The sequence below is a fragment of the Acanthaster planci genome, linkage group LG02 (genome assembly GCF_054643075.1).
Source record: "Acanthaster planci isolate LZ-2023a linkage group LG02, COTS_SCS, whole genome shotgun sequence".
NCBI classification, from domain to species: Eukaryota; Metazoa; Echinodermata; class Asteroidea; order Valvatida; family Acanthasteridae; genus Acanthaster; species Acanthaster planci.
Window position 1 is genome coordinate 14,596,326 of NC_141778.1, and position 13,246 is coordinate 14,609,571.

Below are 13,246 nucleotides of genomic sequence, written 5' to 3' on the forward strand. Positions count from 1 at the left end.
GAAATAAGCTCCTTGTTACTGTGAGACCCTTTCTGCTTCGACTGTTCCAACTGTAAAGAAAAACCACCGCACCACCATACATTAAGGTCATGCAGGTGGTCTTTTCATTAGGCAGAGGAAATCAGATCTTGATTTGTTTATTCATATTGAGGAACCTGGAGCGGGAAAATACCGTTAAGGCACGCGGTTGTTATCTTACTGAGCTAGGGTGATAATTCGTGGACAGAGACGGTCATTAAAATACAAGTACGCGGTTACAGCTCTGTTAATGGCCGTGAATATCGAATTCCCCCGGCGATTCTTCATGAAGTACCTGTATTAACTCTAACAATCCTAAATCCTTCTATTTCAATATGATTTTACACACACACCCTAGGGGGTTAGGTATATGCAGCCACAGTTCGTAATAACTTGAGTCACCGTGATGTTGCCTACTGGTAATTATTGGACAAAAGGTGAGAGCATGCGAAAACAAATTGGAACGATGAACAATGATTGTTTCGCACGGTTTATGCAAGATGGGATTTTGAGCGTATATGGACCGCGGATAGGGTTTCGATTTTTCTGGCATATCCGATTACGTGGTGAATTCCTACAGTGCGCTTGCGGGAAAGTGAGACCGGAGCGCGCAGGACGACAGAGACTGAATAACGGCACTGAGGTGCCAACAGACGGCGCGGAATTTGTCCTCGGGATGCCGATCAAGAACAGGTGCGAGTCCGATGGCTCTCAAAGCAGTTGTCAAATGGTGGCTGTTTGGGCAACACGGCTTAACATATCCCTGGAAATTGAAAGACACCTGCAGCAACCGTACCGGCAGAAGAATGACATTTAAGTACTAGACTTTTTTCCCTCAATCGGTACCTGTTTCCGCAGGCATTTTGGCCTCCGTCCGGGAATGTGATCGAATTGCAAAATGTTGAGCAACGATTGACAACATCACAAGGGGCGCCGCTGACAGTGACGCCGAGGCTTGTGATATTACAAGTCTGGTCGAATGTTTCACGCAAGGAGACCTGTTCGTCACATAGGAGTGGGTCGCATGGAAGGAACAACATGGTCAGGTTACATGAATGATTGGTTTTCTCCTTCAAGGAGCATCGCACAGGCCAGCTGGGCTTTGGTGCTTCAAATTGGTAAGTGGTTTGAAGGAGAGACAATAACCGTATATCATGGAGCAAGTTCCATTTATGAGCAGTCACATTTTTGTATTTCACAGTACAGAATGAAAGCTTTCCGCATGCAACAAGGAACTGTAGTGAATGTGGATCCAACAAAACAGACAGTATCAAATATGAATTTCGGCCTACTAACTGCTTGAAATGTCACGTCAGCAGTGACTCCAAGATGCGGGTGAGAATACACAGCCGAGGTTTGTGGTTTTTCGCATTGTTTTGGTTTGAAATGTAACATATAAAAAAGCTACAAACTGCTTTCTGACTACAGTGACTTGAGAAATACAAACTGAAAAGGTTAGCAGCCCCGACGTTCGAATCTGCTAGCGGAATCCTTCTCATACTTATAGGGAAAAGGTTCTCCTGAGATCGAAACGTCAATCCCTCAAAACCTTTTCCTTTGTTTCGATGTAGCTTTGCTTTCTTTTACTGCATCAATGTTATCATTTGTGGTTTGCATTCACAAAACGATCAAACAGTATAGTGTTTTCGAAATTTGTTTTTTGCTTTTATTGCTTTGAGCTTAAAGTGACCTGTTGTAAATCAACTGCTTTGAATCAAGAACTGTTCTGCCAAACAAAATGTAAATTTACTTAGAGCGTTTTCGAAACGAGCGGATTCGGCTTAGACTTTGATTTCGCTAGTTCCAGCCATTTTGAAACAGCGTTCGAAACCACATGTCCAAGCTCTGACTGGAACTAGCGAAACCGAAGTCTAAGCCGAATCCACTCGTTTCAAAAACACCCTTATATTACACTCAAAGAACTCATGCAATGTAATTTTACGCAATTGTTGCAAAGCGCCTTTGTGCCCCAGTAAGGAGCCTTTTTAGTTCTTATGCTAATGCAATTTGCATATTCATGAACAAACCTGTGATGTCATGCCAGGTATCAAATTTCAACTTGGCGTTGATTTGTGCACAACAACTTGCGGGAGGTTTTGTATTTTGCCATCGTAAGTTTATATTTCTTTGGGAATTTATTGTAGTGTTAGTACATGGCAGTCAGTGGCGTAGCTAGGATTTTTCTAGTGGGGGGGTACAAGGGGACACCGGCATCTTATGGGGGCATCAGCTTTCAGTGGTGGGGCTTTTGGGGGCAAGCCTTGTTCAATATCCATTCGTTCGTGGGGGAGGGCACTTGGGGGAACTGGGAATTTGTGGGGGGCACACGTGCCCCCCCCCGCGGCTATGCCGTTGATGGCAATAAGCATGAACAAATTGGAGTTCAAAATTTAAACGCTAAAGCATGTAATATTTTTAGTGCATTTTTCAATACACTGAACCCCACAAGATTTCAAGCAGTTTTTATACATCGAAGAAGAGTATGAAAATGCAAAAAAATGAGCGTAAGCAAAATGCATTGCAAGAATCCTTTAACTGCATATTGAGTTCCCATACGTTGGACACAAATAATCGGTCTCTCGTCGAACGACCCAATAACCTATTATGAATTTCCGTTCGTGGCCTAAATCAGATAGAGATGCTGCCCCCAAAGGTTACACGTGCCAGATTAACAAATTTAACGAAATAAGTGCACTCGTTTCAGAGCTTATTAGTGCAGACGCAAGGCCGCGAAGAATGTATGACTGGTTAGGCCTAATGGTGGCGAAAAAGAGAAAATGGTTTGTTTGCTTTCTATGTCCGAGTGCCTTGCCATCAATTCGATAAAGTGAGTGAGTGATGGTGTCGTGTCGACACGGTATAACTGCACAGCAACATGCTGCATATCACGCTAGAATGGAAGAGTCTCAAATGCCCTTTGAGCACAACGAGAAACATATCTCTTTGACATTTTCGCTGCCATCATAACGTCTCTATTCCACTACCTAGACCTTATTTGCTTGACTATTCCCCTTGTATTGACCCACACAGTGTAACATATGGAAAAAAGATCTCTTAATAGCATAAAAATAATGAGACACCGTGTTGTGTGCTCCATTGTTTACATAATGATTAGTTTTGGGCAGATTCAGGATGTTAATGATGATTCAGGATGTGAAGTCCCTTTAAATGCACTCATCAAAGTTTCTGAATTTTTTCTTCAAAATAATGCAAATTCTAAAGTACAGCTGTACTCGTAGCTTTCCCAGTGACGGTTTGAAATGAAAACTTACTGCCTGTATTTTCCAGTTATCAACAGTGTAATAATAATTGCTTTCCTGGAGCAGTTCATGGTGAAATAGACATTCAGTACAGTCAGTGCCAAATTTAGGTTCAAAATTTGAATTGCACATGTTCATGGTCCTAGCAGATTGTATGTATGTAAAACGTTCGAGACTTCGACCTTTCATTACTGATCAACCTTAGTGCAGCGACGTTAATAGTCCATTGGTCACTGCATAACCATCTAAAGGTTGTTTTAGAAGTGACCATGGTGCTGTTATTAAGGGAATAATTCATATTATTCCAAATAATAAAAAATATATTTCTTCTTATACCTGCTTTTATTGGTTTTGCTGTGTTTGTGTGCAACTCAGTCCCGATTTTTATTTGGTTTTATTTCATTGGAGTTAAAACTCCACTCAATTACCCTTTCCACTTCTAGTTTATGCTTCCTGCATACGAACATTCAATAACACAGTCTATAATACAACGATGTGGGCCAGAGTATTGTCCTATCAGGATCCATCTTAGCGTCTCATTTTTTGAGCGACTGTCCTTCTAATTGGTGATACTCCACCCGAGCTTATAAGCGCATTTGTGCAAGTTTGCTTACTGAAAATCTGTCATTTAGTCAAAACAGAAACGTCAAAACACAATAAAGACCAGACAACGAACTACCGCTGAACAGAAAAACTGCGGTTAGGCTAAACTGAAACGCAGAAGTTGCGCCTCAGATGACGTCACTGTGTTATGAAAATTTTCGTCGCCAATAAACGAAAAGGAAAACAGGGAGGACTCGTGAATATGGACCTCCAAATATCAATGCGAAGATTGAAAACTGAGTAACAGTAGATAAAAACAGCACCGTAGGATGTCATAAAAGAGACTGTTTCGCTTACCCTTTCCGCTAGTTGACGTTGGAAAGAGTTATAATGTCAATAGAAAAGTCAGAAGATGTGTAAAAAGTTGTCCGATTTTCAAAATGACATTTTACATGGTTGGGAAGATAGAACGGTTTACTAATAAATCTTTGTAATGTGTGTTAAAATGTATGGAATCGAATGATTGGAGGATGTCATTATATTACATAAATTAAAATAGCGAGCAGACCATTTTGGCCATCTTCAAAATGTTTGACGCACATTCCTTGAAACCGTTTATTTCATCTTGCGCTTGTGATTGTTATGCATAAGGTCATCAGCAATCGCATTTAACCAATCATTAGTGCCTCCGCTTGTTAGGTTCAGCCCCCAGTGGACAGTTGATTGAACGAGTTTGAATTATTCATCAAGGACAACAAACGTATTTTCCCATTTGCTCACTGATGTGTTGAGCTTTGATTGATGACTGTGTTTTACGTGAGGACAGCTGATCAACGTTCATTACCAATAAAGCTAAACTAAACAGTGAATTGGTAAGGAGACCATTTATACGCTTCTGAAGGACTATGAAAACGCTGTGTGACCAACAAAACAGCAGCGCTTGAAACAAAATACTTTCCTCGTCTTCCTCAAGAAAACAAACATTATGTGTCCAAAAACTTGACTTTCAAAAGTATTCCATTAGAATTTGTTGCTTAGTAAGCATCTGTCCTAATATAAAAATATATCCTGTTTATAACACGAACAAATTAAAACGTCACAATACTGCAATTAAGACACCAGTACAGTACATGACGTCAGCATTTACTTTCAATATGTACTTGTAGTTCCAACAAGCATTCATGTTTTGTTTTGGTAATTCAGATGTCATTATCTTTGAGAGTTTTACCATATGCCTTTTAAAATTGGTGAATAATTCAGCAAGTTTAACTTGACAAGGTAATGATTGGCGGCACTTCGGGCAATGGTGTATTCACAAGATTGATCATGCGCACACAGGCCAAAGCTGTCAATACAATGCGCACTCGCTAACGTAATTATTTTGATAGTGTGTAAGCCAAGCAACGTACCAGGACCTAATCTAAATATGACCGTTGTGCAATGTGTGGAAGTGTATTAGAACTGAACAACGAATGATTTTATCGCGAAGCGTAGAGAGCTATTGAAGTATATCACAAAATGGAGTGCGCACGTGTGGTGAATTTCCGTGCGAAGGCGACATGTGATAAATTCTGACGCACATTAGTGATTCGAAATTATTCGGCTCATTTTTGGGGAAACTGCTAATTCGTCAAGAAAAGAGTTTGGTCTTTAAAAATCGTGCATTAGGAATAAAAGGAACCAATTTAATTTAACAATTCAATCTCAAGTGTCCATCTGTCGACTGCACTTGATTCAAAGTATAATAGATGGCAGTAAAGTTGTACCGAGGTGGAGACTGAAAATATGAGGTAACTTACGAGTCTAGAGTCATGGAATAAAAGAATGGATGACATTAAAGAAGAAAAGGGGTTTGTTTATTTGTGTGGAATTGTCATGATTGAAAATTGCATATAAACACAGCTTGCCTATGTCGGTGATTTGTCAGCACTGCGAGGATTCCTCAAATGGTAATTTTGACGCCATTGGCGTTTTGTCTCTGTGCATATCGATCCCACTGCGTATTAAAATGGCAACGTCACAGTGGTGACTTATGACATCTCAATTCTTTCCATTCGGTTTTCATTATGAGTGTAGTCAGTCGTCAGAAGTATCAACTAAATCGAACTTGAGACGTCACGCAGCACAGGTCATATAATGTACTTTTGCCGCGCGATAGGTTACTTTCTGGACCGCTTAGTAAGTATAAAGGGAAAGATATGGACAATATCTAAAATCTGCGCATATTTGTTTTTTGGTTTCCTCGTTGCAAGAGTTCACGACCGGATCTGACTTATCTAACGACTAGAATTGTTAGCCGGGAAACGGGGCTGTCATTGAGCTACGCGCCGCGCGTCAATATATTCAGGTGCGCAATCAATCTTCTCAGGTCAGTTGGGCACCAGACCTTGCTGTTGCAAGGATTGTCTTGGCTTAATCATCGACGGTCTTAAAGCATCGACTAGCGTGTGAAATTCAGTTGGTCATCTTCCAGGCAGTCAATTTACGAACGATCCCATATCTCATTCTTTGTAGTGGTTGAACGGAGCTGGGATTAGAAAATCAACCAGCCTGCGCGTGGAAAAAAAAAGAATTTTGATACCGTAGTATTAAATTGCAATGAAAGTATCGAACCTCCTTTTGTGGGAATGACCTTTGCTGTATCCTATTCCGTGGTAGTCACACAAAATACGTTTCCTTTAGCAACGAGTTAATAGCCCCTCTTAGGACAAGCAACCTGAGGCTCCGTTAAAATAACAATACAGAATTGCCACAGGCAACGAGGGCTGAAATCAATTTCTTATCATGTTTTTCTCTGCCTTTCTCTCTTTGTGCACCCAGAGTCGAAGGTTTCACTTTCGCGTTCTTATCAGCACGGCAAGGCTTTACGGTAGACTGCAAGAGCGCCGAGGCCAAATCTTTAATATTCACCGTCTCCTCTTCACATCCAATCAACGGGCGAATCAAGCGTTAATATTGTCGGAGACAGTCCTGCTAGCCATCCAGGCTTGCCACCGATACCCTGCCAGTCTTAGCGATGCGACGGGACAGTGCTGTTGCATCACTGCCACGCTAGAGGAAGCCAAGGACAACCGTCCGACTGTAAAAATTTCCCCTGGTTACTAATTGGCCTTACGCCGCAACTGGCCGGGTCCTAAGCACCGGAAAAGTGGGAGAATATTCGCCGCAGACATCATAATGTCAACCAAACGTCACAATCTAATAACGGGGCATTTTCTCCGGCGACAAAAGTTGCTTACCGATACTTGAAGATGTATTAGTCTCTCCCATGAGGACTTGTAGACGTGGCGTGTATCACAAATTTTGGAGGTATTGACTTGGACATCACCGAGATGACGAGATGAATGTGAGGTCTTGGTGCCAAAGCGGTATACTTTTATGATCAGCTCATGACAGACCTATGAACGCCGAAATAATCGCACACCTTCAAAACAAGGAATTTATATCTCTCACGGAATGTGGTCTCAGCCAATCTTTGCTCGTGCAACTTCCACATCTCGGTACCAAGAGGATCGAGTTTTAAAAAAATTGAGGAATTTTTGAAATGTTACTTCAGTTATGCTGGAAATCATGGAGAATTCAACGAACAGTTGTGATTACACCCTCATCATAACTGCCTTGGAAGACGTGACACACACTGACACCAGCAAATTGCTGATAACGGTTTTCCTGCCCTGCATTCTGGTCATGGGGCTGACAGGCAATCTCATCTTCCTCTTTGTTCTGTATCGAGTCCGATGGATGCGGAGTGATATTACCTTCTACCTGATGAACCTGGCCATCGCTGACATCACATTTCTTAGTTTTACAGTCGGTGAGAAACTCTGGATGTACATGACGTCTTTGTACATGGAAGATGTGAGAAGCATCGGTCCCGTGGCGTGTTTCCTCTTCTACCCCGTCCAGGCCATGACATACTTCGCCTCCATCGCCTTGGTAACTATCATTTCGTACGAGCGCCTACAGGCAATCTGCGAGCCAATGGGTAAGATCATGACTAGGCGGAAGCACCACTCCAAGAGACTCGCGGCCTGCTCCTGGTTCTTGGGAGGCGCGTTCTCTTGCCTGCTGATACCAGGCAAGAGCGTGGTCAATACCTACTGCTTCGTATGGGACATGACCAATTCCAGCAATTCCAGCATTGAGCCGCCTTACCTGGATCCCATGCTGCTTTGTAACCCTCTGTGGTCCTGGTCCGGCGACTTCGCCAACTGTCTGCAGACCGTCCCGTTCTTCATGGCCATGGTGGCCAACTCCATCATGTACTTCAAAATCATCCAGGCTCTGAAGAGCACCAGCACCAACGCCAACACCGCCGACCTACGAGCGCGGACTCTCCGAGACCGAAACAAAGTAACCCGCATGCTGGTGGCAAACGGGATCATCTTCTTCTGCTGTCTTGCTCCCTTCCAAACGGCGTCTCTCCTGAGGGCCTTCTTCTTCCTGGACACTCAGCATTTCGAGACAGCAAGTACTGTCCTCATGTATTTAAACTCAGCCGTTAACCCGATTGTGTATAACTGCACCAACTCCCGCTACCGCATGGCATTTAGACTTGCTTTTACTAGAGGGCCTGTGAGCTCAAGGACAAGGCGCTTTCGTTCGGTTATATCAATGGAGGAATATCACAGGTCCAGCGTAGTCCTCTAATAAGGCTAATAAGCATACTTCAAGATTTAGAATTTCACAGCCATACCTTCAGCAGACAATCCGTCACGTTTCAACCCACATTTGATGTTTCAGAGAGGTACGTTGTTCATGGCTGTAACATTATGTACTTTTGAATGATTAAAAATAGTAGGCCTACTTTCGCGATGTTTGGCGAGGGCAAAGGAATTAATGTGATTTAAGGAAAAATAAGGAACTGCTATGAAAAAAATAATTAACGCAAGAGTGAGTTTAAGTAACACGTACCACATTATACGGTGTTCGATTGCTTGCAAGTGACCGTAGTTTTCATGAAGCTATGAAATGCTCACTGACGAGATCTGACAAGGCATATTTCAGAACGGTGGTAACAAAAGTCTACTGTCAGCCACGTAAGAACTTGTTTGGACAAATTTTGTGCTCCAATGGTACAATGTGTCTCCATTTATACAAAATTTTGAAGGTGCTGTGAACGAATAGGATCATGCATGTAAACTATATCTAGTATATCCGCCCCCAATCGGCGAAAGAAAGACAGGTGGTTACAAGCAGGTTCTTGCACGCGTTCTGCGTGTAGGCAATGACCGTGCATGCCGCAAACATGTATGATGAGTCCAGTTATAGCGCAGTTCGGCAAGGAAACCGTTACTGTGAAGGCACCACATACGCTCCTGCCAGTGAACAGGTGATGCGCACACATTATGTGTTTTTCCATAGAGCTATATATAAAACTAGAGTGCTATCTCTTCCTTCTCCGCGCGGAGAAAATTTGACGCCGTCCGAGGCACACGTACAGAGAAATGGCATATGCATGTTTATTTACATCCATTAATGTGTCCCTAGCATTCGACCAAGGTCGTCCGCTTACATGCATTTCTTTCGATGGCTGTCTTTCGATGAATAAGTTCAGCTCAATTAAAAAGTCAATCCCTTAGTTCAGTCAGTGTTGAGTTGACAGCTCTGAAGCAGAAGCTGTCGTACCCATCAGGTACTGATAAAATTTGATTTAAAAAGTCAGTTTGTTTGTTTTTTGGCGTTGAGCAAAATAAAACGCTCATTTACTGATTAGGCCTTCAGGTTATTTGTGTATCAGCTTTGTTGATGTATCTTTTCAGAATACAGACGCAAATATGCAAAAAGCCGTACAACATTTTGAGTTTTCCACAAGTTTGTGCATAAACATGGATGATCCCAGTAGGTATCACGTAACAAATGAGTCAGCACTCTAGTTTTTATAGCTCTATGGCTTTTCCTACCAATAAGATGCTGCATTTGCCAAGCACTGTGTCCTCAATGTGAAAAACGCGCGCGCAGATTTAATGTTGTGCCAACGCAGTCCTCGAATTAGTCCATACAGATTGTTTACTTCGTGTATTCAACTCCAAGACCACCTCATGTTACTTATACACCAAGCACCTTTTTCCCTCTGGCTGCTTACGTGTGGTCTCCAACGTCTTGGTAGAAACGTTAGTACTTGCAACTGTACTTATCCATCTTTTCGTGTTATTGTAAATGTAATCTCGTTAACAAGTAATAAATTGCAGTAGTGCCGTGGTAGTCAACTCATGGAAATGTACACGATTAAACAACGAATCCACGCAATTCGAGTAAAAGAAATACCCGGTATGTAGTTTATGTATTCCTTAATGTTGTCTTCAAGGCTATCAACCAGGAAAGGCTGTCCTGTCATAGCCATCTCCTCCTCTGCGTGAAAAGGGGGAAAGTGGAAACGAGAGCTACTCATACAAACATTCTTCCTTCACATAATTATCAGGTATGACCACGAAGCATTCGTGCTGTAGAGTGGACCCTTGTTACGCACGTACCTATCAGGAAATAGCTTCAGCCGCTAGCCAACGGCTATCCTATAAGCGCCCGCGTTATTGTCAGCCGCTAGCCAACGGTTACCATAGGCACGTGCGGTATTTCCAGCCGCTAGCCAACGGCTACCGTAGACATGCGCGTTATTGCCAGCCGTAACCAAGTCATTCGGACACGGCCTAAATTCAAAAGAAGGTGATTTGTATCTAAGAAGTGTGCATATCTTGTTTACGAAATAGCAGAGCGAGTGAAAACCTGTAGCGCAAGCATGTTTACTCCGTCAGAGTTATCAGAACAAGGCATGCGAATTTTGTTCAAGTGCTACAGGCATTCAGGCCAAGTTTTATCTCTGAGATCGACTTTTAAAGTGCAAAGAATGCAATCGATATATGTACATAATCACCGTAGAATTTGTGTAAAAATCGTCATATGCAAGCACTATCTAAATTCCAATTACATGTAAACAGCAGATTAAAAGGCATCAATAACTGACAGAATTGCATTTTGACCGAGTTCTGTGTCTTTTTCTTTTTGTTCTCCGAACAGAAGAGGCTTTATTATGCAGGTATTACATAAACCAAATGTAATGGTAAAAATAATTTTCTTCGGTGGCATGCAAAAATGTGCCATTCCATTTGGCTTCGCATCGTGGAATAGACTATTTTCATCTGTCACCTTGTGAAACTATTCTTGCTCCTGCACGCATAAACATTCATTGTTTGTATGTTAATTCGTATTTTAAAAATAATACACAGTGGTGTGGCCTAAAATGGTGCAGGGAAAGTTTTATCCTTTTTAAACATTTAATTTATTACCAGAGGGCGCCCTATGCATACTTAAATACTTGTTATTATTTTACACGTATTTGGTTTTGCTTATTCAGATTATGCTCAAGCAACTAAAACCAGTCAAAATTGTTTTTAAGCCACTGATCAGTTGAACTATATGAAATATTCCCTTTACAATTTGATTGCAAAGGAGATGCTGACAACCCTATGCACTGCAACACACGTGGAGGAGTGTTAACCGATAGACTTTTTCACTAATAAGTTCACACTTATGCACGCATGCGCACAAATGGCCTTGGCGGCAAGGGCCGTTGAAAATGTGCAGGAGTGCAATTCTGATCATTTTCTCTCAGGTTTACTGGCTTTGTTCATTTTTTCTTCAGAAAATCCCATTACATCGTCTTTGCTATCAGTTTCTAATCTAAGCAGGATCTTTAGTGCTCTGTGAAAAGACTTTACAATCGTGATGTTTCCTGTGCACCCAAGATCAAGCAGGAAAAATTCCGCTTAGATTAGAAACTAACAGCAAAAACGATTTAATGGGATTTTCTGAAGAAGAAACGTAACAAAGCCAGAAAACCTGAGAGGAAAAGATGAAAATCGCACCCTGTACATTTTCAATGGCCCTTGGCGCCAAGGCAATTTGTGCGCAGACGTGCATAATTATGAATGTATTAGTGAAAAGGTCTATGAAGAGCAGCACAGACTAAATTTTGATAGTGTTTAGAAGTAAATATAATGAAAAAGCATCATCAAGCGATCTCTTTTAAGTCCATCTTACTTTTGAAAATGTACAACATTTGTTTGTAGTTCTATGGGGGACATACTGTTTTATGTTGACATGATTTCCAATGTAAGGTAAAGTTAACTTAATAATTCACTTTGTTGGTTTCAAGAGGCATTATTTTTAACAAGTTAGTGCTGCATTCATCACGTGCATTTCTGATTTGCTGTGTTATCCCACGAAAACAATGGTCGTTTGGCTTGAAGCATTATACAATCAAGTTATCTATAACCTTTTGATGTCAATTGGTTATTACTTGTACCGATCCCCCAAGAAAGCCTGAAAATAACCACTGGCCTTATGGAATGCATGCAAACCGGTTCATTTCTGTCACTCTGCAGTCGATAGGTGCTTGAACTTCGTATATGACTTGTATGTCTCACACTCTCCCGTCTAATTATTTTCTAGTCCTCCACATGGGTGACAAGGTATTTGTTTAGGTCCCTGGACGTATTTACCCAAATCCCCATCTCTTACCGTGCTGCAGGCGGAACCGTGTTTTTAATACCTGTCTCGCCTATTCCGGCAGCTTTCGATTTGTTTGGGTTGAGCTCAGATAGGCGAAACTAATATCCGAAAACATTCTACTGGGACAGAAATGTGGTTACTGATTTAACTGACAGGGAGCTAGTGTTGTTGCACAAGGGAGAGGGGGGTCCATAAAACGTGGAGATGAGGGCAGTTTCAAAAAAGAAAAATCCCTCGAGGTCTTTTTCCATCTATGGCATAGAGAATTCCAATTTTATCAGAGCGGATATTGTGACCTCCGTTTACATCATCATGTGCTTATTGAAAAAACCTCATCAGTTTACATGCAGTAATTTTGGGGCTGAAAGGTTATTCACTTTAAATTCAAACATTCTCTTGTTTGCTGTGCTTTCATAGTACTATTCCAAGTGCGTTGTGTTGGATAATAAAGGTAGGATACGTGTACAAAAAGTACAAAGCCAAGAAGCAACAGTCTGATTTATACGGTATCCTTTTTTGGTATACATGCATATTCGAAAATCACCGAGCTGAAGCACTGAATTTATTCCGTTAACACAAACGGGGCTGGTAACATCTGAACAGTGCTCTGTGACTCCCGTCACTGTTGCTAAGGGTACGTTGTAACACCAAACTGACGGTTAGTTTTTCATGGTAATGTTGATATAAAGGTACCGTAGACGACAGGTTGGCTGGGATGCAGTCCGGTGTCTTTACTCAGCGTGTCGTGTCCGAAATATTGAGCAAGGCATGAGCAAGCATCAGCGTGGAATAATGGAATGAAATCGCGTGCCGCGTGTTAAACCTCACACTTGAACACAGTATAGGAAGAAAGTAACGGCATTTTTCTAATGCCCATTATGCAAGTCAAAATTCTTTAGCGCTTGGCATGAGAGTCA

The 13,246-nt window shown here is 41.7% G+C and overlaps 1 protein-coding gene across 3 annotated transcripts; it reads left to right on the forward strand.

The window, feature by feature from the left end:
- Window positions 1-455: 455 nt before the first annotated feature.
- Window positions 456-10,791, forward strand: LOC110973150 (mu-type opioid receptor-like). Of its 3 annotated transcripts, none has more exons than XM_087133698.1 (3): window positions 456-1,136; window positions 1,220-1,372; window positions 6,642-10,791. In XM_087133698.1, the coding sequence occupies exon 3, from the start codon at window positions 7,380-7,382 to the stop codon at window positions 8,469-8,471; it is 1,092 nt and encodes a 363-aa protein (XP_086989824.1). In that variant the 5' UTR covers window positions 456-1,136; window positions 1,220-1,372; window positions 6,642-7,379; the 3' UTR covers window positions 8,472-10,791. The 3 variants fall into 3 exon arrangements, with proteins under 3 accessions (XP_086989824.1, XP_086989825.1, XP_022079410.2); XM_087133699.1 differs by having other exon boundaries at window positions 1,220-1,353; XM_022223718.2 differs by lacking the exon at window positions 1,220-1,372.
- The last annotated feature ends 2,455 nt before the right edge of the window (window positions 10,792-13,246 follow it).